Source organism: Clavelina lepadiformis, chromosome 9 (genome assembly GCF_947623445.1).
Source record: "Clavelina lepadiformis chromosome 9, kaClaLepa1.1, whole genome shotgun sequence".
In the NCBI taxonomy this organism is placed as follows: domain Eukaryota; kingdom Metazoa; phylum Chordata; class Ascidiacea; order Aplousobranchia; family Clavelinidae; genus Clavelina; species Clavelina lepadiformis.
In genome coordinates, this window is record NC_135248.1 from 14870665 (window position 1) to 14894772 (window position 24108).

The 24108-nt window shown below is 36.6% G+C and overlaps 4 protein-coding genes across 8 annotated transcripts; 3 read left to right on the forward strand and 1 right to left on the reverse strand.

The window, feature by feature from the left end:
* The first annotated feature begins 1542 nt into the window (after positions 1-1542).
* LOC143471204 (cytochrome P450 2J6-like) lies at positions 1543-4847 on the forward strand. Its single transcript, XM_076969597.1, has 9 exons — positions 1543-1797; positions 1998-2143; positions 2344-2446; positions 2656-2765; positions 3027-3148; positions 3343-3455; positions 3602-3746; positions 3998-4161; positions 4460-4847. The coding sequence occupies exons 1-9, from the start codon at positions 1552-1554 to the stop codon at positions 4775-4777; spliced, it is 1467 nt and encodes a 488-aa protein (XP_076825712.1). The 5' UTR covers positions 1543-1551; the 3' UTR covers positions 4778-4847.
* A 1257-nt stretch (positions 4848-6104) lies between these two features.
* On the forward strand, positions 6105-7072 carry LOC143471173 (U3 small nucleolar ribonucleoprotein IMP3-like). Its single transcript, XM_076969558.1, has one exon. The coding sequence runs from the start codon at positions 6163-6165 to the stop codon at positions 6706-6708; it is 546 nt and encodes a 181-aa protein (XP_076825673.1). The 5' UTR covers positions 6105-6162; the 3' UTR covers positions 6709-7072.
* Positions 7065-19632, forward strand: LOC143471169 (uncharacterized). Of its 3 annotated transcripts, none has more exons than XM_076969551.1 (20): positions 7065-7197; positions 9479-9593; positions 9766-9818; positions 10007-10097; positions 10543-10656; positions 10955-11141; positions 13062-13146; positions 14515-14632; positions 14948-15087; positions 15441-15604; positions 15782-15907; positions 16116-16220; positions 16526-16614; positions 16939-17519; positions 17584-17690; positions 17852-18104; positions 18261-18343; positions 18419-18511; positions 18971-19134; positions 19273-19632. In XM_076969551.1, exons 1-19 carry the CDS (start codon positions 7113-7115, stop codon positions 19127-19129), a joined length of 2748 nt encoding a protein of 915 aa, XP_076825666.1. In that variant the 5' UTR covers positions 7065-7112; the 3' UTR covers positions 19130-19134; positions 19273-19632. The 3 variants fall into 3 exon arrangements, with proteins under 3 accessions (XP_076825666.1, XP_076825667.1, XP_076825665.1); XM_076969552.1 differs by having other exon boundaries at positions 18971-19130; XM_076969550.1 differs by having other exon boundaries at positions 18971-19116.
* A 1083-nt stretch (positions 19633-20715) lies between these two features.
* LOC143471171 (BTB/POZ domain-containing protein KCTD7-like) lies at positions 20716-23880 on the reverse strand. 3 transcript variants are annotated; one of them, XM_076969556.1, is made up of 6 exons: positions 23351-23880; positions 23092-23222; positions 22600-22739; positions 22027-22222; positions 21547-21740; positions 20716-21465 (listed from the first exon to the last, which is right to left on the reverse strand). In XM_076969556.1, the coding sequence occupies exons 2-6, from the start codon at positions 23158-23160 to the stop codon at positions 21270-21272; spliced, it is 795 nt and encodes a 264-aa protein (XP_076825671.1). In that variant the 5' UTR covers positions 23161-23222; positions 23351-23880; the 3' UTR covers positions 20716-21269. The 3 variants fall into 3 exon arrangements, with proteins under 3 accessions (XP_076825671.1, XP_076825670.1, XP_076825672.1); XM_076969555.1 differs by having other exon boundaries at positions 23092-23225; XM_076969557.1 differs by lacking the exon at positions 23351-23880 and having other exon boundaries at positions 23079-23219.
* Between the last annotated feature and the right edge of the window lie 228 nt (positions 23881-24108).

A 24108-nucleotide genomic window follows, 5' to 3' on the forward strand; every position in this document is an offset into this window, starting at 1 on the left:
TCTTGAAAATGTTGAGGAATAAGATTGGAAAGGTTTTTATTTGATGTCGTCCAGAAGGGCGGCATGGAAAAGGGCAAGGTAACAACACTTTATGATGTTAAATTTAGAGATCTGACCCAGTACAGTTCACATGGGGATCCACCGACTAAAATTTTACAACAAAACATAACAAAGTTCAAGACCCTCAAAAAATCTCTGGTTGATATTTAATCACGACCGATTGACATCACTTTAGTGTGACGCGCATATTTATTTGAGACCAATGTAAAGAAACAAGTTGCCTAACCTATACCCATATATCACCACCCATAACGCAGTACCTGCGGATTTCCTGGACATGAGGTTATTTTTGTAGGGGATGCCCTGTAGGTATAACACAGATAGGTACAACACCGGCTCGTGCGAACCCATATATCATGAAGGTCGACACGAATGAATCCCGAATCTATTCGTATTAGAACCAAACAATAAAATTTCCTCCAAAAGTAATCAACTCTTGCTTCTAAAATGACGTAAACGATAAACAAATCGCTTTCTTTCGAAAAATAGTGTTTAAAAAACGATCGTAAAAGCAAAATCGTTAGGAAAACGACCTTCATTGTAAATACTGCTGACTCTAGTTTAGCATTGTCGGGAAACTAGTTCATCATTTTTAACTAAAGTCAGTAAATTTATAAGTAATATTGTATTCGTGTTCGCCATTGTTGGTATTCGTGTTCGCCTGAATCTTCCATAAAGGCGATATTTGGCGAATCTATTCTGGTTTGGGTTCGTATCGGCCCATCCCTACCAGTTAGTTAGCTATTGCGTCCATATAGACACAAAATTGCCCTCAGGTTATTGCCATTTTATATCTCTCTTCGCTGTGTGCGCCAGTTACATGCTCACTCATGCAATGCGCACTTTAGCGCTTGGTGATGTTTAACTTGTAGATTCAACAAAAGATTATTTGCTGCTCGCGTTATGTGTAGCAACGAGCTTGATGTTATATTGAAAGCCACGAACTCGATATAATTTGGGCAGTCTGCTAACTTATACCCAGGCCTACCTACGTACTGCGAGTTGCTGTATTTTGAAGCAATCGAGTTATGATGTCAGGATACACTAAGCGAGTTTGATACAGCGTGAGAAAGAATCCGAGCGCAGCAGGTGCTTTATGAAACGCTGAACAACATAAACAACTCAAGATATGTACGTTGGGGTAGCTGTAGCTAACAAAATTGTTTAGTGCGGCGAAAATACCAGCAAGAGCAACTACAAAAGTACTTTAAAGCATGTAGGACAATTGGATAGCGTTGCATGAATGTTTGGCGACTTGAAGTTAACTGTGGTGTTGTGCACTTTGTTGGGTACCAGAAACGAGACAGCCAAATTTATCGATAAACTAATCCCAACGGTTTTTAACTTCTTTATTTGTTTAAATCTCTTTTGATCACGATTTACTACTTTAGCTTACAGCCATGAGTATGTAAAATAGTTCAAGTGTATGAATATAAACATTCAAGTGTATGAATAAATAAAGATTTACTACTTTACCTTACAGTCATAAGTATGCTGATTGTTACTTGTCTGTCTCTGTTTGGTCTCGTCCTAGCTTGCTTGTATTACTGGTACAAAAGACCTAGAAGTTTCCCACCAGGACCAAGAGGAATCCCCTTTCTTGGGGTGATCCCCTTTCTAGGGAAGATACCAGAAAGGGTCCTGTTTAAATGGAGCAAAATATACGGACCTGTTATGTCATTGCGAATAGGCAGAAAGGACTGGATTTCATTGAACGACTACGACTCTATAAACCAGGTTATAGATATTACTATTGCAGTATATCAATAGGTTACTTCCCACAACTTCTCAAAAAAGTTTTAATTTGTTCTATCTGTCTCTATCATAGGCCTGTAGCCTAATTGATAAATTGTTATACTCGTTGTTTGATTCTACATGTCTTGTCCTACTTTGTGGGTAAATGTCAACAACTTTGTTGTATTGTTGCCTTGTGTCAGGCATTAGCAAAGCAACACACCAAGTTTTCCGGTCGCCCCAAAAATCCGGTTTATGCCCAGTTCAATCAGGGCTGCGGTGTTGTCAGAATCGATTATGGAGCTCTGTGGAAATCCCAAAGAAAATTTGGTCTCACCACTTTACGAGGGTAAAATATTAACACGAAGGTTACTAATTTTACTTTAGACATTTATAAAAGCTTTTAAATAAGTTTTCCCGTAGTTAGGTTGGAGATAAGTTAGTATAGGTTGGGTCTTCTTGTTGTCAAAGTATTTAAATAAAAACATTTATTTCTTCATCCACTGCATGGAACTTGTCCATCATTTACCAGTCAATACTTTGTGCCAGATTTGGGGTTGGAAAACGAAGTATGGAAGACCGTATTGTCGAGGAAGCTGCATTTATGAATGAATGGGTCAGATCGCAAAATGGAAAAGCGTTCAGTCCTCTGGTCAGAAGCATTAAAGATTGCCATTTTGAAATAAACAAATGAAAACACGTTTTTAAGTAGGCTACATACTGCTGGATTTAAAGCTAAAAATACATTTGTTTAATAACTTACAACATTAAATGTGATTTGTTAACGTTACCTTTAAGTGTCTTTTAAATGAATTTCGTTATGGAAATATGGTTTAAGATTAATCTCATAAGAATTTGTAGGATATTTTACACAAAGCAGCAGCCAGTAACATTGGAAGCGTCGTATTCGGCCAAAGATTTGACTACGACGATGAAATTCTCAACAAGCTGATATCTTTGATCACCGGCGTGTAAGTATTTCATTTTGTTTCAGGCTGTAGTTTCATAAATCTTGTTATATATTTGAAGAGAGCTTATTAGTAGCCTACCAATTGCAGAATTCCATCCATATAAATAATTATTAGCATATAGCATATGAGGTGATATCTATTTTCTTTTAAATGTTTGTAATGTATTTAAAACCATAAAGAAACGTAGGGCGTAGGCAACGCGAGGATAGCTAGTAACACTTTCTAACATTCAAAGTAAATAAATTAATACCTTTTGCGCAGATATGACAACGCAGCGGCCAATTTTGCGCTACAGTGCATGAACTTGGCTCCTATTTTGATGAACATTCCGCCATTTTCGACACTAAATCATCACATTGTGAATACTTTTAATACTTTACTGGGTAATTGTTTCACTTATTACTGATAAGCCTTTTTTAAAAATTTTACATGTAGGCCAAGGCTACATCTTGTCTCATTTACTTTAAGCTCAAAATAAGTCAGGCATTGTCTAATTTGTGTTTTGCAATCAATGAATGAAGTCAAAATTTAATTGAAATTAATGGAATCGTAAGGTTAGCTCATTCCAATTTTTCAGAGTTACTTCATAACTTCATCGAACAACATAAAAAAACTTTCCAGAAAAACGAGTTAAGAGACTTCATTGACGCCTTCTTGAAAGAAATGGACGAGGGAAACCCTGGTTTTACCGTAAGTTTAGACATCTATATTTATGAGGGGTAATTTATTTGCATTTCTTGTATTAAGGCCTTGGTTCCTTTTGATTTTGTAACACTTTTAACCTTATGATTTGTCTGCAGAAAGCTTGGGTAATTATTGCAAGTTTTTGGTTTCAGGACGACCAGCTCGTGCAGTATGTTCGGGATCTTTTCAGTGCAGGAACAGACACGACGGCAACGACATTGAACTGGGGACTTATCTGCTTGCTGCACTACCCCCAAATACAAACTAAACTCAGGGAAGAAATACTGAAAGTCGTGGGTAAAGTTCACGACTAATTTGGAGTTTATCAAAACAAACAAGCGAATTACTTATACCATAAGCCTAAACCTGGCATAGGCGGAAAACCTAGATCATAAATGCAGGCTAAATACGGATTAAGTTGTTACTTAGACAGAATTATTATGTGTTAGTTGTAGGATAGCTTAAATATAAATGAAAGTTAACTACAGTAAACGGAAGGCCACCTTGTTATTTTTACGATTACACAAATAAGCTTAATGTTTGTTCAGGACTGACATCTCCAGTAAGATTGTCACACGCGGCTGATCTGCACTACACTAACGCTTTCATTCAAGAGTTGATGAGATTTCGCACTATTGTTCCCTTAAGCGTTTTTCACAAAACAAATGAAAATGCAGAAATCAACGGATTTGTTATACCCAAAGACACCGGGGTAAGTTACACAAACAAAAATTTGCGTTTTTTGTAAATTTGCTTTATGCACAAAATTAAGTACGCTGGAATGATCTACCAACAATATTTGGCAATAGGCCTGCTTCCTTTGAAGTAACCTACTTAATAGTAGTGAGGTACATATCAGTGGTAGGATTCAAATATTTTAACATCCGGTTCTCTCACTAGCAGCATGTCATATTGACCCGATATACACATAAGATATACATACGATATACCTGAATCCCACCACTGGGTACATTACCTTGACAATAATAAAAGCCACAACTTTTTCTTAGATTATGGTCAACCTTTGGGCAGTGCACAACGATCCAGACTACTGGAAGGAGCCAGACATATTCAAACCTGAGAGATTTATTGACGAAAAAGGAAATTTTGTAAAATCAAGTCACTTAGTTGCGTTTTCGGTTGGACCACGTCACTGTTTGGGCGAGCAATTGGCCCGAATGGAAGTTTTCCTTTTTCTTGTTTCGTTGGTGCAAAATTTCGAGTTTTTGCCAGATCCTGATTCCGGGGAGCTCCCACCTTTAGACTGCCCAGTGAGCGGTTTCATTTTTACACCTTCTTGCTATAAAATTGTTGCAAACAATGTATAAAAATTTATTATAACTGTTTCTAGTATATTCATTTGCTCAGTTGCCTTTCGGATTAATAAAAATGCTTCATAGCAAATTTCGTTTGAAATTACGTTTTAGTTTTCAGTTGTCTATGGAAAGTTTTTTTGGCGTGATTTGCACGCTGGTGCTGCTTAGTGCTTAAGCCAAAGACCACGAAGTTCCCATAAGGCACAGAAATAGACTGCAGAAACACCAGAGAGCCGCAAAAATGATTTTGAAATAGATAACAATAATATTAAGTTCGATTTGGCTTTCCATGCTTATACGAAGCGCCTGATTATGCTAATATTAATGAAGAAGAGGAAAAGAAAGCAACGTTAATAAGACTGCGCTTTTTGAAGCCTTTACAATTTTTTTAATTTTAGGATTCAACTCGGCGAGCCATAAAACATGTCAGCGAGCCACAGTTTGCCCACCGTTGGCATAGAGGGTAATTTAAAGACTTTGTCTGAAGTTGACATGCAAATGTACGGTATACCGACTATATCCTAATCAATGAACCGGGGTTGTTTCAATCGGCTCCCACCGGAGTTTGCATGTTTTGCCGGAGTTCGAGCTAAAGCAGGAGTTGTAAATATAGGCTAGACGTACGCACTGCGTCAAAAGTGGGCTAATAGAAAATATGGCGGGGCGTTTAGAAACGACTGCGGTTCGTAAAATTGCGAACTGACTTTCTGGCTTTAAAAGCCTAATCAGATATATATAGTTTGATGTATAAACGATGCTTGCTTTCGTATCGAACTTTTCTTTCAAATTCAGGGAACATGAAAAATTAAAGATTCAAATAAAAAATTTGGCGTCTAGTGCAGAAGTGCACAACCAGAAATAACACATTATTGACCACAGTGGAAAGTGTGGCACCTGTACGCCGAGATTCATCAACGTCTAAACGTGCACGCCTAACATTGTTACCTTCACGCCGATTCATAATAAATGAAGAAAAAAATGTGGTTGTTTAGAGGCTTATATATATGATGAACAAACAAAGAATTGAGGCTTTAGTGTATGCCACATGCCAAAATTTGCATCTTTGCACACAGGTTTCTTGACAAAATCTGACATGCATTCCATTCAAAATTATTGGTAAGACTGAGAGACAGGGCAGAACGTATGCTAGTGTAAGGATTCTAGCCTATACGCTATAGCCAATATACATGGATGATTTGAACATCCCTACAAACTGACATTTTTAAGCTATAATCTGCCTACCTTATCATATACGCCCACATTTTTAAGGTCACACCATAGAGAAGAATTAAAAAACTGTTTGTTGTGAAATTCAATGGTTTAATTTAATAACAGTTTTTATTTGTAGCAAATATTTAGGCTTTAGCCAAATTTTTTCTATTTAAATAATATTAACAATGAGGAAATTACGTTATCATGAAAAGAAACTTTTAAAAAAGGTTGATTTCTTTGCATGGGAAGTTGACAATAACTTGCACGAAGTCCGTGTGATGAGGAAATATCGAATTCAGAAACGTGAACATTACACGGCATATAATAAGCTGAGCCGTGAAGTTCGTACCATCTGCCGAAAAATCCGTGATTTAAACGAAAAAGATCCATTCCGAGTAAAATGTACTGGCAATTTGCTGCAGAAACTTTATAACATGGGAATAATTCCGACGAAGCAGAACTTAGAACTATGCGACAAAGTGACAGCTTCATCTTTTTGCCGTCGAAGATTACCCGTTGTCATGGTGAAACTGAACATGGCGCAAACGTTGAAAACAGCAACAATGTTTATAGAACAAGGTCATGTGCGGGTCGGCACTCAGGTTGTTATGGATCCTGCCTTTCTAGTGAGCAGAAATTTGGAAGATTTTATAACCTGGAAGGACACTTCTAAAATACGACAACATATCTTGGAGTATAATGACCAGCGCGATGATTATGATTTTGCGTAAATGAATGTTTGCTAATATCTTTTGACACACTTTATGGTTTGTAGGGTTGAAAGTTAATGATTTGCATGGTTTAATTTTTAAGAAATTTAAATGTAGGCAATTTATCTTGTTTTACATTGTTGTCTGTGTATATAGTTAACCATGTACTTCTTGCAAAGACTGAAAAATCTATTTACATAACATGCTTAGTTTGGACATGAATAACACATTAAGATACTGCTCGAATAGTTAAACTCAAGTTTATGACATTGATGGTCTCAATATGTGTGTTGTTCTGCAATAATGTGTGTTATGCTGCAGTGCAGTGGCTTCTTTTCACGAGCATTCTGTGTAGCCTTTAATTCTTATTTTATCTTATTAGAAATACCTTAATCTGATCTATTAGCGAATATATTGGTGTAGTAATGGCGTCAAAACACAAATTTAATGCACTAGCTGCGGTTCGGATGATGAATCAGTCTGACGAGGAGGAGTCAGATGAAGGAAAAGGTTTGTTTATAAACTTGTGCTAAAAGCTTGCGGTGTAAGAAATGTGCACATAGGTCTATAGAGACTATATATAGTTCATATTGTATACTTGTGGTAGTTGATGAAATATTGAGGCCGAAATGAAAGAAAAAAGATTTATATATATGAAAAATGCTGGTTGTTGATACAAGTTTTAATTTTAGAATCATACTAACTTTGGATACAGTTGGTACAGCCTACCTATATATACGCTTTTGCATACCAAATTACTTTAAAATATTGTCAAACGTCCTAGTAATTAGGCACACTTTTTTGGAAACTTACCAATTACAAGTTTGCTTGTGCATCAACTTGCAATAAGTCACACTTGGGTGGAAGATGGTACCTACCTACACTTAGTAATTATACAATTTTTAAATAAGAGCATCTACTTTTCGTGTAATTAGCAATTTGCACTGCGAGTTTATTTCGAGCTAAAAACATCAAATTAGTTGCACTAGTTTACAAACAGACGCGGTGAGCATAGGTGTTATCAAAAACGATTCACTTGATTTGCTTCACAAGGCACATATATACCAAATAAACGGGACAGACGATGCACAACAAAATACGATAACGTACAACTCCACTGAATGACTATACTCGGTACCTAACTAGCTCAGAAATTAATTAGTCACTTTGTTAAATCTGCAACTTTCTTCGTTTATTACTTCGTAGGCCTAATGCTATTAAGTTGCAATTGCAATGCCACTTACGGTTCGAATTAAGACTCACTACTTTTTATTAATATGTATTATGTTTGGTGAAGGTAAAATGTAAATATCGCAAATAGTATTGTCTGTCAACAATAGAATGGTGTACTGTTAATATCAAAGTCAATTATCTGACTCTGAATTTCTTGCTGTGTGGCGTTTTTTCAACTTATTCTGTATCGAATCACCTTATTCATGATTCTTCTTCATTCGGCAATAATTTGGCGGCTCTATTTACCTTGCAGAAATTCATCATTGGTCCACTGTGTTAAGTTTTTTTTAACCGAACCCTTCGTCATTTTTCAATTAAAACATTCACCAAAAAAATTAAAACAATTAATTTCTGAAATTGCTAGACTAGATTAAGTGTCTCCCCTAATCTCGATTAAGCTGTAACGATACTCAAATAACTTTTCTCTTTTTGCGGTCATCACGATTATGATATCATCTTTGCATTCCAATTGGGAGAGCTTACTCACCACGCTGAAAGTGAAAATGATAAGGCTGAGTGATTTTGAAGTTATAAGGCAATAAACGCATTAATGCCGGCAGTAGAATTGTAGTGCCCTTAAGCGACAAGTACAATGTAGCTTTTTATCCAAAATTTGAAAGTAGAGACCCGCTTTTCATGTTTTTAATGGTTTAAAGCAGGGATGTCCAACCTGCGGCCCGCCTGAGATTTTTGTGCGGCCCGTTAGTCATTTTCACTCCAAAAGTATGTACTTTATGTACCCATTTTTCTTGAAATTTAATAGGTTTTGCGGCCCATTGAATTATTTCAAGTGACAATGCGGCCCACTTTAATAAAAGGTTGGACATCCCTGGTTTAAAGGGTTTGTCTTTCGATTTCTTTGTTTAGTAAGTCCACTTTATTAGGTTTTTGCACTGGACAAGGCCGGAAATATACTGTTATATGAAAAATATTTAAAATATAAAACAAAGGTTTACATTTTAAAAGACACCAAAGAAAAAAAAGGAAAAAACTTTAGTCACGAGAAGAGTCATCTCAAGAACAGTCAGTTGACCTGCATTTTTTTGTGCAAACCGCAAAATGCGTACAAAAGTCAAATGCATGTTATTGCTTCTGAATCTGTGGAAGGTTTAGAAATGTTTTACCTGTGATTGAAGACTAAGATCCTCCATTAGTAAATGACATAAAAACCTTTTCGAATTGAACAGCGTGGAACGCACAACAACAAAGTTCAGACAGCCAATACGAAACTTGTTATTGGCCTAAAATCAATAGCCTAACAAAATACGTTCAGATAAGAAGGTCAGACCACATGTATTGAGCTTATCTTTAGCGTATGGTTAGATGAAAGATAGGTCAAGAAAAGGACAAGAAAAGAGATAATTTTTTTCTGTTTGTTTTTATAACTACCGGTGCGCAATTTTCGAGGACAAATCTGTGTGCGCCCGATTTTGGACGTTTGATATTTTCTATGCTACTGAATATATACGAATTCTTTTCATTGTACCAAGTATTATTTGGTACTGTATATACTGGTGGTCTTTTTGTATGACATGATTGGAATTGTTGTACTTGACAGACGGTGATGATGAGAAAATAGCCGAGTTTTTGAAAGTTGAAGTAAATGAAACTTCACAACCTTTGAAAAGTATTTTGAAAAAGAAAAATCCTGACGACCTACTAAGCCAGGACAGGTTCGGATTTTGTACAATATATATATATATTTTAAACATATTTTATTTTTACTGATTTTCTACTTTTTGAATTTATGTAATGATTGTTTATCATTTAAACTGTATCTTTTTGGAAGTATCGAAACTGTATTCACAATAGATTTGTTAACTGCAGTATTTGCCTATTTTTTAGTGAGGAAGTTTTAGTTTCTTCAACAGAAACAGGGAATGAAAGCACAGAAAAAGGTGTTGATTGGTTTATTTAAACAATATATATATATAATTTCATCCTTCTGTGGAAGTTTGTGCAATTTGAAAAGAAATATTTCGCAAACCAGATAAACTATATAGCCTACTTGGGTATCATAGATGTTATACATTATATACTTATATTTATATACAGTTTGTTTACATATTGCTTGCTTTGTGTGTAGAGGGTATACGGAAACCTGGTCATAATTTGTCTGATGTCAAGAAAGAAGCTTCATCTGCATCCAAACCAAATGTGCCAGCTGTTCAGAAAAAGTATTGTACAGTTAACATTACATTCTGCTTACTATGACCACGTTGGGATCAGACCTTTTTGACTATAATATTCAAGTGGTCACAAGAACTGAAACTGCTACAGCATCGTTTAACCACTCCAGGATTGATACAGTTTGCACAAAATGATGAAAAATATTAAATTTATCATTTGTTTTATTAACATTAAAGAGCGACATTAAAGTGAACGTATATGAAAAAACACATGGTGCAATTGTAACTGTCAAGTTGCATAATTGACCCAAAAAAATGATTAAAAAATGAAAAAGATGGAAACAATGGTTGTAATATATGAAGATGGTCATAGTAAGCGGAGAATTTTATATGGCAAAGTCCTAGAGTCAGGACTGTACCAAAATGATAAAAGATGCACGGTTATTACTTATAGCAAGCGAAATGTCATTGATAGCATTTTTGCTTTCATCAGGATTGTTTTGAAGATCACCGGTCTTCCCTACGACATTAAAGTGAATGAATTGATAACTTTTCTTGGAATTTGGCCAAGGAATGGGACTGATGGTCTAAAGTTCATTTGCGACACGTGATTATTTCTTGTTTTACATAATTCTTATTTATCAAACTTTCAGCTCATTTAGTGACTGAAATTTAGTCGCAAGAACACAAATTTTCCACCTGAACATATTTTGGAATGCGATAGCCGTTCTATCCTGATTTTATACAAGTTAATACACCACCTATTATTACCACCTATTATCACCACCACCGCGATAGCCACTCTATCCTGATTTTATACAAGTTAATACGTCACCTATTATATGAGACTGCAAAATACTCCTAAAACTTTGCACCCCGATCATATTCACAAGTTCCCATTGCAGGGCTGGGGATCCGACTGGTTATGGCTACATTGAAATCGAGAATCACCAGGACAAGATGGCATGCTTGAAAATGTCTGGCCTGAGGATCAAGTCGCGGCCTGTGCAGGTGACGCTGTCTTCAGGCAATGCCATGGCACTTGAGTGGATGTCGACGCAGCGCATCCTCAAACAGATCGATCTTTCTCCGGTGAGTGTCACCTCATATTGCTCGCATTGATTTCAGCGTATTTGCAAAGCGTGAAGCGACGCATTATATTTCTCAGACAATTCGGAGAGTGTACATAAAATAATGCAATTGTTTATGTGAGGAGCTTTAGAGTGTTGTGTGGGCAGTTATCGAGGGAGAAAGCGTTGTTTGAATTTGCGAACAAAGGTTTCGGAATACTTTCTTTTTAACATTTTGCTATAGATCAAAATCAGTTGTGCAGTTTCCTGCTATGCCAACAGTAATATAATTAACTTGCCAGTTGGCGTTATTGTGTGGCTTTTTTCGCTTCAAATGTTAAGGTGAGCAACGTGTAGCATGGTTTACACGATTTTGATACCAACCTAATAAATATCGTTATTGTGCTGCAAGACAATGACAATTGTGCAAGACAATGACGGGTTAGAACTATGGTAAACACACCTTTACCAAGAAAATGTTTTTAAGTTTTAACAAGTTTGTTTGAAGCTTTGCAATATTCTTGCAGGGTAGGTTCGTGTTTTTAAGTCTCAACAAGCCAGGTTTGAAACCAGGTTTCCGAAATTGTAACACAATATGGGAGTCACTGTCAACCATTGCATAGAAACTAGAAAGCAGTATGGTATACAATTTTAGGCGACAAAATTTCTTTTAAAAGTCAAGCAAATTTAAGTCTGTCTGCACATAACAATAGTTTACCTGCATATTGCATAGGTTGCCTTATCCATTTGCCATATCCGTTGTACTTGAAAGTCGCTATTCGCGAGTATATCTCACTAATAGAGTGTCACACAGATGTTTTATCAGCTTAACTGTGTAAATACTCGTATAATTATATTTACAATAATTATGTGGCTACCAGTTATGATTCTTTTGGTAACAATTGTTTTGTAATAAACTTAATTGGAAAACGTTAATTCGCTGGCTGAGTCGACATGAATGTTAATTATTATGGTAACAGTGCACACATGCACAATTGTGACTCTTCCCATCTACATCGATACTGATAATATTATATAGTTAGTTAAACATAAAATACATGCCCATACAGTTGAATGAACATATTTTTATTGTCATTAAGCCACATATATGTATGTATATGTGATGTTTGTATAATTTGTAACCCCTCATGAAGTACCGTCATGCTTACACTAAATTATTTGATACATTTTTTTGTCATCACAAATCTCACATTATTACATCACTCTCTTGGTTGGATGAAATTTGACGCAGGTAACTATACGTACGGCTTTCTATTGTTAATTATATCGATCGTTAATTAATTATCGTCAGTGTGTTACTAAAAAAGCATTGGTCATTGCAGTATGCGAAAGAAAATAGGAAGTTAATGACCTTACATATAAGCTGGTTGTAGGAAAAGTGCACTTTTTTATGTTTAAACTATGAACACATGTAGCAGGTAGGTGCAGCTATGTTGCTTGTTTCAAAATATTTTTAGCCTATTAAGTGGTATTTTATTTTTTCATTCACAGTGAGCTGTCGAATTATAGTATGTTGTTTTATACCGGTAGTGAAACGTAGTAAAATGCTGGGTCATATGCTAAGTATTTTGTATTCTAATTTATTATATATATATCATACATACCTAACATACGTATTCATTAAAATACAAAACTATATTTTATTCAATTATATTGTTATGCTTAAAGTTTTACTGAGATATTACATCGTATTGTTGCTTAGTCAGAAGCTTATGAGTTCATTGTTTAATTAGTCTACAATTTGCAAGTTATTTGTAGTTTGGTCAGTTTTTGATATAAAAAGTACCCTAAAAATTTCTACATAAGCGTTATGTACGTGGAAAACATTGCCTATATTGTGCAAGTGGTCAGGTTTGTCATAATCAAACATCTGTGACCTGATAGATGGAAAGATACCAAATCCTGTGCATTATGTTTTCAGTTTGTTCGCATTGGTAACTTGGCATATGTTACGTCAAGGCAAGACATTGTACGCCTCCTGTCAACATTTGACAGAAAGCTTGAAGGTAAGAAGCTTGGCATTTGTAGTAGTTTGTCAGCCATGCTAGGTATCTACCAATTCATTTTTAATCCTTTTAAAAAGATAAGTGATTTATATATGTATATTGAACACTTGAATTTGAATAAACACATTACCGTATTTTTATTTTGTATTTTTAACTCTAGGTAAGTTTTCTGAACTTGTGTAGGTTAAGCCTAAAAGATAGTTTCAGTATTGTCTATGTTTTGCTGTTCATCTAGGCATAACAAGGTTTTGTTCATGATATTTTTTATGAATAAACAAACGTCTAACTTTATGCCTAAATTTACATACACAGTAGGCTTGTGTAGGAAGAAACAATGCAGATCATTTCAATGTAGCCATAAATAGGGCTCATAGTGTCATAATAGGCTCATAATAGGCTCATAATAGGCTCATAGCGTAGCCAGCTTCATGTAAAGGTTTAAATTATGAATTTCTTGTGAAGAACTTTGCTTATAAACAACTGAATGGTGACCAATTTATATAGGAAAGGTGCTATTGTTATACAGCGTGCCCTTATGATAGCACATGTTGTGTAAGGCTGGTATTGTGGGTGACTTGAAGACTAGAGGTTTGGTTTAGACGACGACACAAGCGTAACAAAGCAATCGGTAATTTCTCGTGAAACTTGTGAAGCTCAGTATCAATATCAAGTTTAAGAATCGCTGCTCCATGTCAAGCATTTTGTAACCAGATCTGTGATAATGTTAATATATGTGCTGTTCACCTTAAAATACTTGCTAAAGAGACTCAAAGTTTCTAAAAACAGAATAATCAAGGGTGGTAAATAGGTTATTTTCATATTTTCTGATATTATATGTTTGAATATAAGGTAGACAATACATGCTGTAGTTAGGCTTCTTAGGAAGAGTTTTGTTTCCTTTGTTGGACACAGGTATTTAAAGTAATTGTTATAATTACAGGACATTTTCGATCTTCTGTGTGAACAAAAATTTCAACTATTTCTTGTTTTTTCTTTACATTTTCTTCCTGCTATATCAAACGTTTTATTCAGCCAAGGTTTTAGTTTTTTCACGATGTGGCTGCATTCAATAAATGGTGGAAATATTTTCAGTTTTTGTCTGTTACTATGCAGTGTGCTTTTCATGCAGTTTTCTATAATTACAAGAGTCAGAAACCAGAAATTACCAAATATCTTAAATTAATGCCGTGGCAACAATTAATAAATATCAACAATTAATGCCGTGGCATTTCTAAAAACGTTTCTAACTTTACTTGATAAAGGTTTTATTTTCGGCTTGAACATATCAAAAAACTTCACATGTTATTTGTTTCAATATTACTTAACAACAATACTTGCATATTGCTAATGTTTTTTGTTATGTGTCAGATGTCTATTGTCATACTTATAAACGAGGCATGAATAATTCCGGATTTGCTTACGCCATTATGGATTCTACAGAGATGGCTCAAGAACTCTGCACTCAAAATTTAATTTTAAATAAAAGGTTTGTTTAGAGTTTCACAAAGTACATTTATGGCTGAGTGTGTATAGTTGGTTGTGTGGTTGAAATCATTCCAGTCATTTGGTGATAGCACACAACACAAGAAGAAATTAGTAGAATAGATACAATACATTAAAATGAATGTAGTATTGAGAGAAAAGTTTGACCAATAAAATCATTTCTACTGTTTTTGGCTCATGCATTCATTCTACAGACAAGTCGCCACTCTCAACAGTTTGAAAGATTTTCCCAACAACTCTAAAGTCGAAAGTTTTTCATTGGTCATGTTTCTATTCTTGAATATTTACGACTTTGCAGGAAGCTTCCAATGAAGAGAGTTCATCCTGAGCTGGTGTTCAGATGGTGCAGGAGGAATGCAATCAAGCTCAAGATTCGAGACTCCGTCAAGTACAGCATGGAAGTTGACGTCCCTGTTCCTGTCCTGGAACCTCAAGAAGGTAGAAATGTCTTCCCCTACTAGATAATAAAACTGCACATTTGTAATGTTTTACTCTTGTTAAAATTTGCATACCTTAATACAAGACAAAAGGAAATGGAGAAACAAAAGGATTGAAATTATAAACTCAATGTCATTTTAATGCACCATATAACTTGTAAAACGTTTTTCTGACTTGGATAATTTGAAAATGGTATGGACTGGCTTTTGTTTTCATGTTTATTATTACATGTAAAATAAGAATTGACAATATATTTTCGGTTTATAATGTGTGAACTACATTGTTTGTAAGTGTGCCCATCGTAAGATTTAAAAAAGATAATTGCGACAACATTTTGTCCCTGAAATTTTTAGATGATGGAGAATTACCATTTTCCGGGCCGCAAGAAACAATCATTAACACAATGATCGATGCAACAAAAGAAGGCAACAGAACTAACAACGTGGAAGATATGAAACTCAAAGCAATCAACTCTGACCCCAAGTCGAATATCTTTGTGTATGATGAAGATAAGTTGGTGAGATGAACCTTCGGTTGTTTGTTTTGTCGTTTTAGTTTTCTGTGGCTGAATAATATAATTTATAAAATATAATTTTTAACAAGGTTTTTGTTTTGTTTGTCATTTTTAACAAGTAAAATAGCAGTGTTAATTTTTATTTTTAATTTCTCTGCACAAGCTCTTCATATCTTCCAGGACTCTGTGGAGGGATCAAACCTACTTCCTCATAAGAAGAAAGACGAGAAATTGACCAAAGAAGCGGAAAAAATAAATTTAGACCCTGATTCAAATGTTTTTTTCTACAACAGTGATGATTCAGGGGTTAGGCAGATCTTTTACTTATAATCAGCAACATATATATATTGTTACTAGAATATTGCTATATTGTATATTGATTATATTGAATATCGCTTACCACTGTAACTTCAGCTGATTATTGTGCTTAAGCAAACAAAGTATACCTGATACGTGCTTTTGCCAGTAAAAAGAAATGCAAATTTTTCTTGCCTGTGAATGAAGTTATTTGTAGGATGTGGCTGTTCCTTTCTCACCCTCCCAGTCAGAATCGAAGGCAACAAAAGTGTTCAGAGACGACCCAGCTTCAAATATTTTCATCTATGACGGAGACGATGTTGTAAGTTTTCCCGAAATTTTCATTGTTTTCCTTTAAGAGACATCATATACCTGTTTTATCTATATCTTAAGAGTTTTCAATTTTAACCCTGTTTTCCACCTTTATCAAGTTTTGTTCATGTTTGTTTGTGAAAATTATTTTATGTTTTTTATTCCAAGATGTTGTCAGCCTTTCAATAGTTAGTTGGTAATTTTGTTATGTTTTGAAGGCAAATACTATTTTACGTCACAAAAGTAATTGATGTGTAACAACAAACCATTAAATGTATCATTACCGGTAACATAATGTCATTTCTTTCACCACAGATCGATGACAACAATAATCAGACTAATCGCGCATCTAAAGAAACATCAAAGAAAAGGAGCTCTGACTTTGATCGAAAAAAGAGAAAAAAGTATGGCCAAAACAAAAGCCTTCTGTAACTATTGTGAAATGTATTTTAAAAATAACATTGTTTTTTATTTGAATTCATTGCTTTGTTCTGTATCTGCCAAGAAAACGTTTTTGGTTCAGTGTACTTACATTTCTTCCTTTGGTTATTAAATTTTCCAACAAGTCAACTTTTAAGCAACTATATTAGCGACTATAAAACTGTTGCACGATTTTTCTGAATTCACTTCCGTCTTATGCCTATAACGGCAAATCCTGTTTCGTGTGGTTGTGATTTATGTTTTGTGATCAGAATTTTTTAATGTTGTGAAATTCCTAATTTTTTCAGGCAAAAGAGGAATTCTGAAAAGGAATCAGCGTCGGGCCGCCACAGAGATTTCATACACCCCTCTGGATCCCACATGAATACAGGACCTTCAGCTCCCAGACCGATGCCACTTGATATTGGCCCAATGGGTCCACACGGCCCAGACGCAAGACTGCTTTGCCCCGATGGCCCAATGCTCAGGGGTCCTGACCCAAGAATGATGGGTATGGGACCCAATCCGGCAATGGTGGGTCCTATGGGTCCTCAAATGATGCTCCCTGATCAGATACCCCTCGGTCCACAAATGATGGGTCCCAATGGACCATCAGGGATACCTGTTCTTGGGGTTCCATCTCCAATGATGGGGCTGGGAGGACCCAGAATTATGGGTGCAACGGGACCAGATCCAAGAATATTAGGACCCATGGGTCCAAACATAGGTTCCAGGGGTCCCAACCAAAGCAGGCCTGGTATGGGGCCAACGGGCACTGAAAATCAAGGAATGCCAGCACAGATGAGTCATGGTCCCAGAATGGGGAATATGGGGGCTTCCCCGGTTATGATGAGTGGACCCAATTTTTCATCTTCAGCAATGGGCAGTGGTGAGTAAGTAACTCTATACAAGCTGATACGAATATTCAGCATTAATCAGTGTGCATTGCTTAGGCATGATGCCGACCATATACGTGAGAATGTACAACGTTCCAGACCAAGCCAACACCGATGATATAAAGGACTTTTTTAATCCAGCCCAACCGGCCAAAATTGCTCAGGTTTTGTGACATAATTTGTTTTCCTATTTTTGTTTGATGAAGAACCGTTATAAGTTTAGTGCAGCACAAAATCTAATAAACAAGTACAGTAATAATTACGCATTTAAGGTTTTGTAGACTTTTAAAACGGGTTTGATAACAGCTCTTCTCTGTTTGCTTAGAATGTTGGGTACGATATATATGATATCGATTTCTACAACCCACAAGATGCATTGATGGCATTACAACGGCAGGGGATGATGATTCGGAAAAATTCTGTCAAACTTGAAATGTTGCCCGGTCCTCCTGTGCCGCTGCCCCCTCGTGCAGCAAAAGTAAGATCAAAAAAAGTACGCAAGGACCTACCCCTAGCAGTGCAAGTAGGCCAACCCCAACCAATGAAGAGAAGAATATGCGAGGACGATTCCCGGAAAGGTGAGAAAGGAAGAGTTTAGAAGATGTCTGTTGCTGAACCTTCTAATTGCGGTTTTGCTTTAAATTTCAATTGAGATGTTCTGGCTGAGATAGTTTACTATATGGGTCTACTTTCTGTATAAGTGGTGTGCAGGTTTTTTCTTGTCGTAATCGCAGATCCCTTGCGAAGAAAAGAGGCCAAATCACTTCACAACAGGGTCCGAGCAACTGAACCACCTAAAGCAATAATAAATATTGAGGTGTTATGAGACGTTAAGTGCTGTAATTGTTTACTCTCTTTTGCTTGCTAGCCTTCAACATTCACTGTATTGCAGGTAGAACCGTTTCCTGATAACCCATTGGACTATCATATTCGGCCTTATGACCCCAGCACTCCAGAAGGACAGTGCATGATTAGGCCTATGGAGGTAGCACGACTAGTTGTGTTTGTGTGGAATAGTTGGATGTGGACTTTAGAAAAATATGTTTTTAAGTATTGAAGAACGCTGTATGCAGCCAAAGTGCAATACTGTAGTGTTTATTTGAAAGTGTCTGTTTGTGTGAGCACATTCCAATATGTGGTTATATGCTTGGGATTTGTTGATGCGGCTACCCCAGTCGTCACTACTCCACAGACACACATAGTTTTCACGCTCAAGGTATTTGGCGAATGTGCTTCTGACCAATGAGGAAGTCGGATGGTAAACGCATCAAAAACGCAAACAGACACGATTCATTGATTCATCGTATTAGTTAAATTGTGAGAAGATTTTCATCAGTCCAAGCATGAACCTGTAGTAATGAATACACAAGCCACAATGATAGAGCCCTAGCTAGGTCATATAATAAGCGGTTAAATGCATCCTTCCTCTTCTATATCATTGCAGGGTTTCTTCTGTACACTATGTCGCAAGTTCTACAAAGCGAAAGCGGCTGGTTACGTCACTCATTGTAAGACTAAGGTCCATTACGACAATGTTAAAAAATATTTGGAAGAGATGAACGAGAAGAAAGAGAATCAAAAAGGAACGAAGTGCGTAAAGTAACGTATGTAAGTGCATTTCACTGGGCGTGCTATTTTCTCATTATGCATTCGTGTTGTCAAAATTCCGACTTTAGTTTCAAGCTTAGTACAAATGCAGGGACGTTGCTTGCTGTAAAATTGCACGACCTTGTTTCTCTGTCACAGGTATAGCGAGTCGGCCCTAAGAAGGGGATCTCGGTTATAGGCACCACACGTATGAGTGGACCTACAGCCGCACAATTGCTATCAATACCAATATCTGCAGAATTGTCATCGTCAGACAATGATGTATTCGTAAAGTCCACTCTGTATTGGGTTGGCAATAATGATTGCAGAGCAAGTGCTTTATTTTCATTGGGAACGAGAAGGTCCAGCGTGAAGAATGACCTGAAACCAATCATTTGTGTTCCTTTATTTCTCAAACCAGCCATTCGGTTAACGATTGCGTCACAGCCACGTGACTTTGTTATTGTGTTGTTGAAATTTGTTTTCAGTTGATCCAGTAAAGTCGTGCTCAATGCTTAACGTACCTGGTTACGCTTTGTGTCGCATTATGTCAGCAGTTAGGGCAGCATGGCGGCAAGGATATTAATTTTAATTAAACATTGCTGGGTTTGCCAGTTCATAGTGATCGAACCCAGTCCGCCAGTGTTTTTAAGTCCTGGCTAGTAAGAGCTTACTGCCCCGCGAAGTGCGTTTGATTGTTAAATGTTTCCCCACAATCTTATTCCATTCTAGCGCATTGTATAACGCTGATCATCTGAACAAGTCTTTCTAATTTGCCTTTGCTTGATGACCCAGGTTTACAATGATTCGAGGCTGTTGAGGGTCGGGAATTAACGGCACTGTGGCGTAGATGGCCACCTGTGTTGAAGTAAGATTTCTTTAAAGCAATTAATTAATGACGCGCATTGTTTAAAACGATCTCATTTTAAACGCGATACAGTCTTTAGTAGCTGAGAAAATAACCGTTCGATTCGAGTTATTTCCTTCATTGTTCCGCTTTCGCACTTTGGGGAGGCGTCAAACACCTGAAACTAAGATCTTTATGAATTTGTTGGACGTCCTACGTAGGGCTTTAAAAAACATGTTTAGACCAATCAGAATACAGCATGGTTGGAGTTGTTTTCTAGCCTGGGAATTACACTAGCAGTTGTCATGCTTCAATGTCCCAGGTCGCGTGCAGAATTAGGCTAAAATTTAGCATGAAAGTAGCTAAAATTGGGTTTTTTTAGACCAAAAATTCTAGTGTTTATTTTACGCCTCTGTAAAAAAAGTTTGAATCATGGTTTTTTGATGACATTTTATCGAATGGTAGTCCAAAGAATACTAGATTAAATTGCAGAGAGCCCCATATTTTTCGAGTAATCAGTCTTTAAGTAAATTCACTATATAATAAAAGAAACAAAGATTTTATGGCAATTTTTGGTGTTTGACGCCACCTAACCGCTTTGCGTCTGGCGTTGACACGCCCTTCAAGCTGTGACTGTTAGATATTGGAGTTGTTAGAAGAGATACATCGGCGGCTCTACGGGATTCGAACCTTCATAGAGCAAAGCACAGATTAAGTCACAAATTAGTTTGTCGGACACCACACTAACCACCACGTCTGTTACATTGCATGTATTCAGCAAATCACAGTGCAAAAAGCATGAACACAGTGAAGATGGCAATCGAACACGGGAAGACCATCATTATCAGGGAATATACCTCGTAATTACAGAGTTTGGTGTGATAATTATACAAGAGGAATTAATGACATAATTTGAATCTGAATATACGTGGAATGGTATTTATAACACTTCATTAGCACAACACCATCCGTTGTGGTGTGTAGTACTTATGGAATATTGTATACTCGGGAAGGTAATGTTTACCTACAAACAAACAAACACACATAATGGCAGCAAGTTGGGGCAAAATGCGAATATTGGTGATGTAATAAGGCAAAAAAAATTCACCAGGAATGCCTGTTTCTAACAAAGCTGTCCTGGCTAGGCGTTAGTTATTAACCAAATATGCCAGGAACAAAAATAACAAGAAGCGCTTAGAATATTGAAGGAATGACACAGACTAAGGTCAACATCAGAAAGTCAGCAGAGAATCATAGATATTTGCAAGATAAAGCATGTACAGCGCTGCAGAAAAGATAGCTGACCATCTTACCACCATTTTATTCTGAACTCATAAATAGGTCTCTTGCAGTAGTACTGGCCCGTTATGTGCTGGTCACACACACCGATACACTTATGATCAACTTGGTAGCCCTTCAGAGCTAAATCGTGTTTTATGCAATCTATCAGATCGTAAACATCCATCGACGCATTCCAAGGACCGAAGGAGACGTTGACGTCACACCTGTGAAAGACTCAAAAGGAACTAAATGAAATCGTAACATCAATGCATAAATACGGTATTTCGTGTAAAGATCTGACATACGTGTGAGTAATTTGAGTCTTGTACGGTCTCCATTCCCCGGCTACTGGTTCAGAATTGATGATATTATGAGGAATTGATGGATTTTCTTCTTTGTAGACACAGACTGTAAGTCTGCAAATGCGTGTTGGATGAGCGAAGGCAGTCTGCTGGGCGTTTTTCATGAGCATGTACAAATTGTCTTCGTAATTGGCTACCTGCGCAAGATATTTAAATGTTTATGACCTTATCAAAGCAATTGACTGAAACACAAACTACAGTTGTATATGGAGTGGAAGGTTGACATGATGATATGAAATGTCAGACCGAGTCACAATTACACTTGATGCAGGAAATAGGTGTTTCTTGTCTAGTATTATAAGGATCATGTATTGTAAAGTATGCAAGCGATGTTATGCATATTTTGCATTATGACAAAATAGTATTCTAAGATTAGATTTTACAAAAAGCATGTCTCGCAATAAAAGGAATCAAATACTTTACACGAGTAAGGAAATCTTTCCGAAGTTTCTCTCCGGCCACGGGCCTGAAGAGCTCGAGTTCCTCACACATTTCGTCGATGTTGTAAAATTGTGCCTCCTGGTAAACTTTGAGGCTTTCGCTTGATGGTGGAAGTTCACCTTGTCGAAGAAAATTAAGCACAAACTCGAAGAGGCGGCCATCTCGATCAATGAAGTACCTGCAAGGATGTTGTGCTTCTATTATTATTCATGAAAAAATGTTGAAATTAAAATCTGCAGCTACAATGTCATTGAGTATGTGTGTAGGCTTCCAAAGAGTGGCTTTGACTATGCATGTTGAAAAAATGGAATGCATACTACTACTACTACTACTGCATGAAACCTGGCCTGTATTATGACCATTTGTTATGTGATACATTACCACAACGCTACATTTACAGCAATGTTTAAATTTGAACATGAATTATGTTACAGGATTTTAGCTCATGAGAATAACAAAAACTGTCGTGTGTAATATTCATGCTTAATTTGGAGTATCCCTAATACATGTGCTAGTACTTCAGAATAGCTGCTATACGGAACTCATGAAACATACCTTCCATCTTTATCCGTGAGTAGGTTGTGCCGTCCACTAAACATTACGGCTAACATTGAATTTGGATATTTTCGAAGAGTGGACAGGCTTGTTGTGAAGTAAGAGCCACCAACATTCAATTCCACAACTTCAGGTATTTCCTGAAAATTCAAATAACAAATGACAACTAGCTTCTTGGTCCATACTAATGGAGAACGGACAATAAATCATTGTGTTACAAAACTAGGCTATGAATTGTATTGTATGAATTGTTAGCCATTGGCTGTAGAGTGCGAAAAGTATGGGGCTAGCCTTGCTGCACTATCTACTATAATAAGACAAAAAATACACTAACAAACGATGAACGGGAAAAAGTGACTAAGTGTAAGGATGTAAAATGGTGCTAACAAGTCAATATTTATGCCAAAAAATCATTCAGGGTACATATTAAACAATAACACCAACTTGTTCTATCATTGCATTGCACATAGCGTTCTTACATTAGAAGCTTACAATGTGTGAAACTGCAGCTTCAGAATTATCTTCAAGCTGTATGATGGGTTCACTTGCTGACGGTTCCATTCTTGGTTGGGTATTGAGTTGTGAGAGCAAACCATGAGCAGTCTTTCCAAGAAACAGCACCACTGCTAATACAAAAATTAACATTTGAACAGTAAAACCTTCACAGCCTTTCTGTGCGACTGTATGTTAGAAAGCTATTACAGACAGTTTAACTTTTTATGCACAAACTGCAAAAGCTTAAGTTATATACCCGATGCTCTTAGAATCAATTCCTTAGGATCCAGCCTTGGTTGCCTAGACCTTGAGCAAGTTGCGCCAGCACCGAGTAATTATAATGAATGACGCAAAAACATTTAAATCACGACACGAGAAAAAAACTGCTTTAAGCCTTACAGCAAGTGTCTAATAATCACGCCCACGCGACTGTGTGAATTTAGGACCATTAGATCAAGAAGCTGGTTACTGTATGCTTTAACCGGCTCACATTTGCAGACTGGAACAACTTGATGGCAATAAACACTAGAATGCAATAAGCAAAGTCTGACCAGGCCTATGGTGGCTATGGCAAGTTAAATTAATCTGGATTATGACTGGAGTCAAGTCGACTAAAATAAGCTTAAGCCCGGCTGGAAATGATTTGAGCAACACTATACAAGTCAAGTCTTTAGGAAAACCAGATTCTCTCTGTTTTTCCATCGTGCTAATTGTCGTAATTAGCAAGTTCCGTACGTAACACCGCCTAATCTATTATATAGTTCCGATCACTGAACTACGAGTTAACACCCTAAGTTGCTTCAGGTCGCTACGTCATTGAGCAAAAGTCAGTGAGTAAACAAATCGATCAAGCGCATCGACGCGTGACCAGATGTCACGTAAAGGCTTATTTCCATAATAGACACAACATTACAATGTAATATACCGTGTTTCTCCGAAAATAAGACAGGGCTTATATTATTTTTCGCTTAAAAATATGACACTAGGGCTTATTTTAGGAGATGTCTTTTATTT

Bases quoted from the DNA above. Each gene is read 5' to 3' on its own strand.
- LOC143471204 (XM_076969597.1), top strand. From the start codon at position 1,552: ATGCTGATTGTTACTTGTCTGTCTCTGTTTGGTCTCGTCCTAGCTTGC. The intron at 2,447-2,655 runs GTCAGAAGCATT...AAGAATTTGTAG, and splicing joins GAAAAGCGTTCAGTCCTCTG to GATATTTTACACAAAGCAGC. The intron at 3,149-3,342 runs GTAATTGTTTCA...CCAATTTTTCAG, and splicing joins TACTTTTAATACTTTACTGG to AGTTACTTCATAACTTCATC.
- LOC143471173 (XM_076969558.1), top strand. From the start codon at position 6,163: ATGAGGAAATTACGTTATCATGAAAAGAAACTTTTAAAAAAGGTTGAT.
- LOC143471169 (XM_076969550.1), top strand. From the start codon at position 7,113: ATGGCGTCAAAACACAAATTTAATGCACTAGCTGCGGTTCGGATGATG. The intron at 10,657-10,954 runs GTGATTATTTCT...TTCCCATTGCAG, and splicing joins CTAAAGTTCATTTGCGACAC to GGCTGGGGATCCGACTGGTT. The intron at 15,908-16,115 runs GTTAGGCAGATC...AGTTATTTGTAG, and splicing joins ACAACAGTGATGATTCAGGG to GATGTGGCTGTTCCTTTCTC.
- LOC143471171 (XM_076969556.1), bottom strand. From the start codon at position 23,160: ATGGAACCGTCAGCAAGTGAACCCATCATACAGCTTGAAGATAATTCT. The intron at 22,223-22,599 runs GTATGTTTCATG...ACATCCTTGCAG, and splicing joins CTCACGGATAAAGATGGAAG to GTACTTCATTGATCGAGATG. The intron at 21,466-21,546 runs GTATGTCAGATC...AGTCTTTCACAG, and splicing joins AAGACTCAAATTACTCACAC to GTGTGACGTCAACGTCTCCT.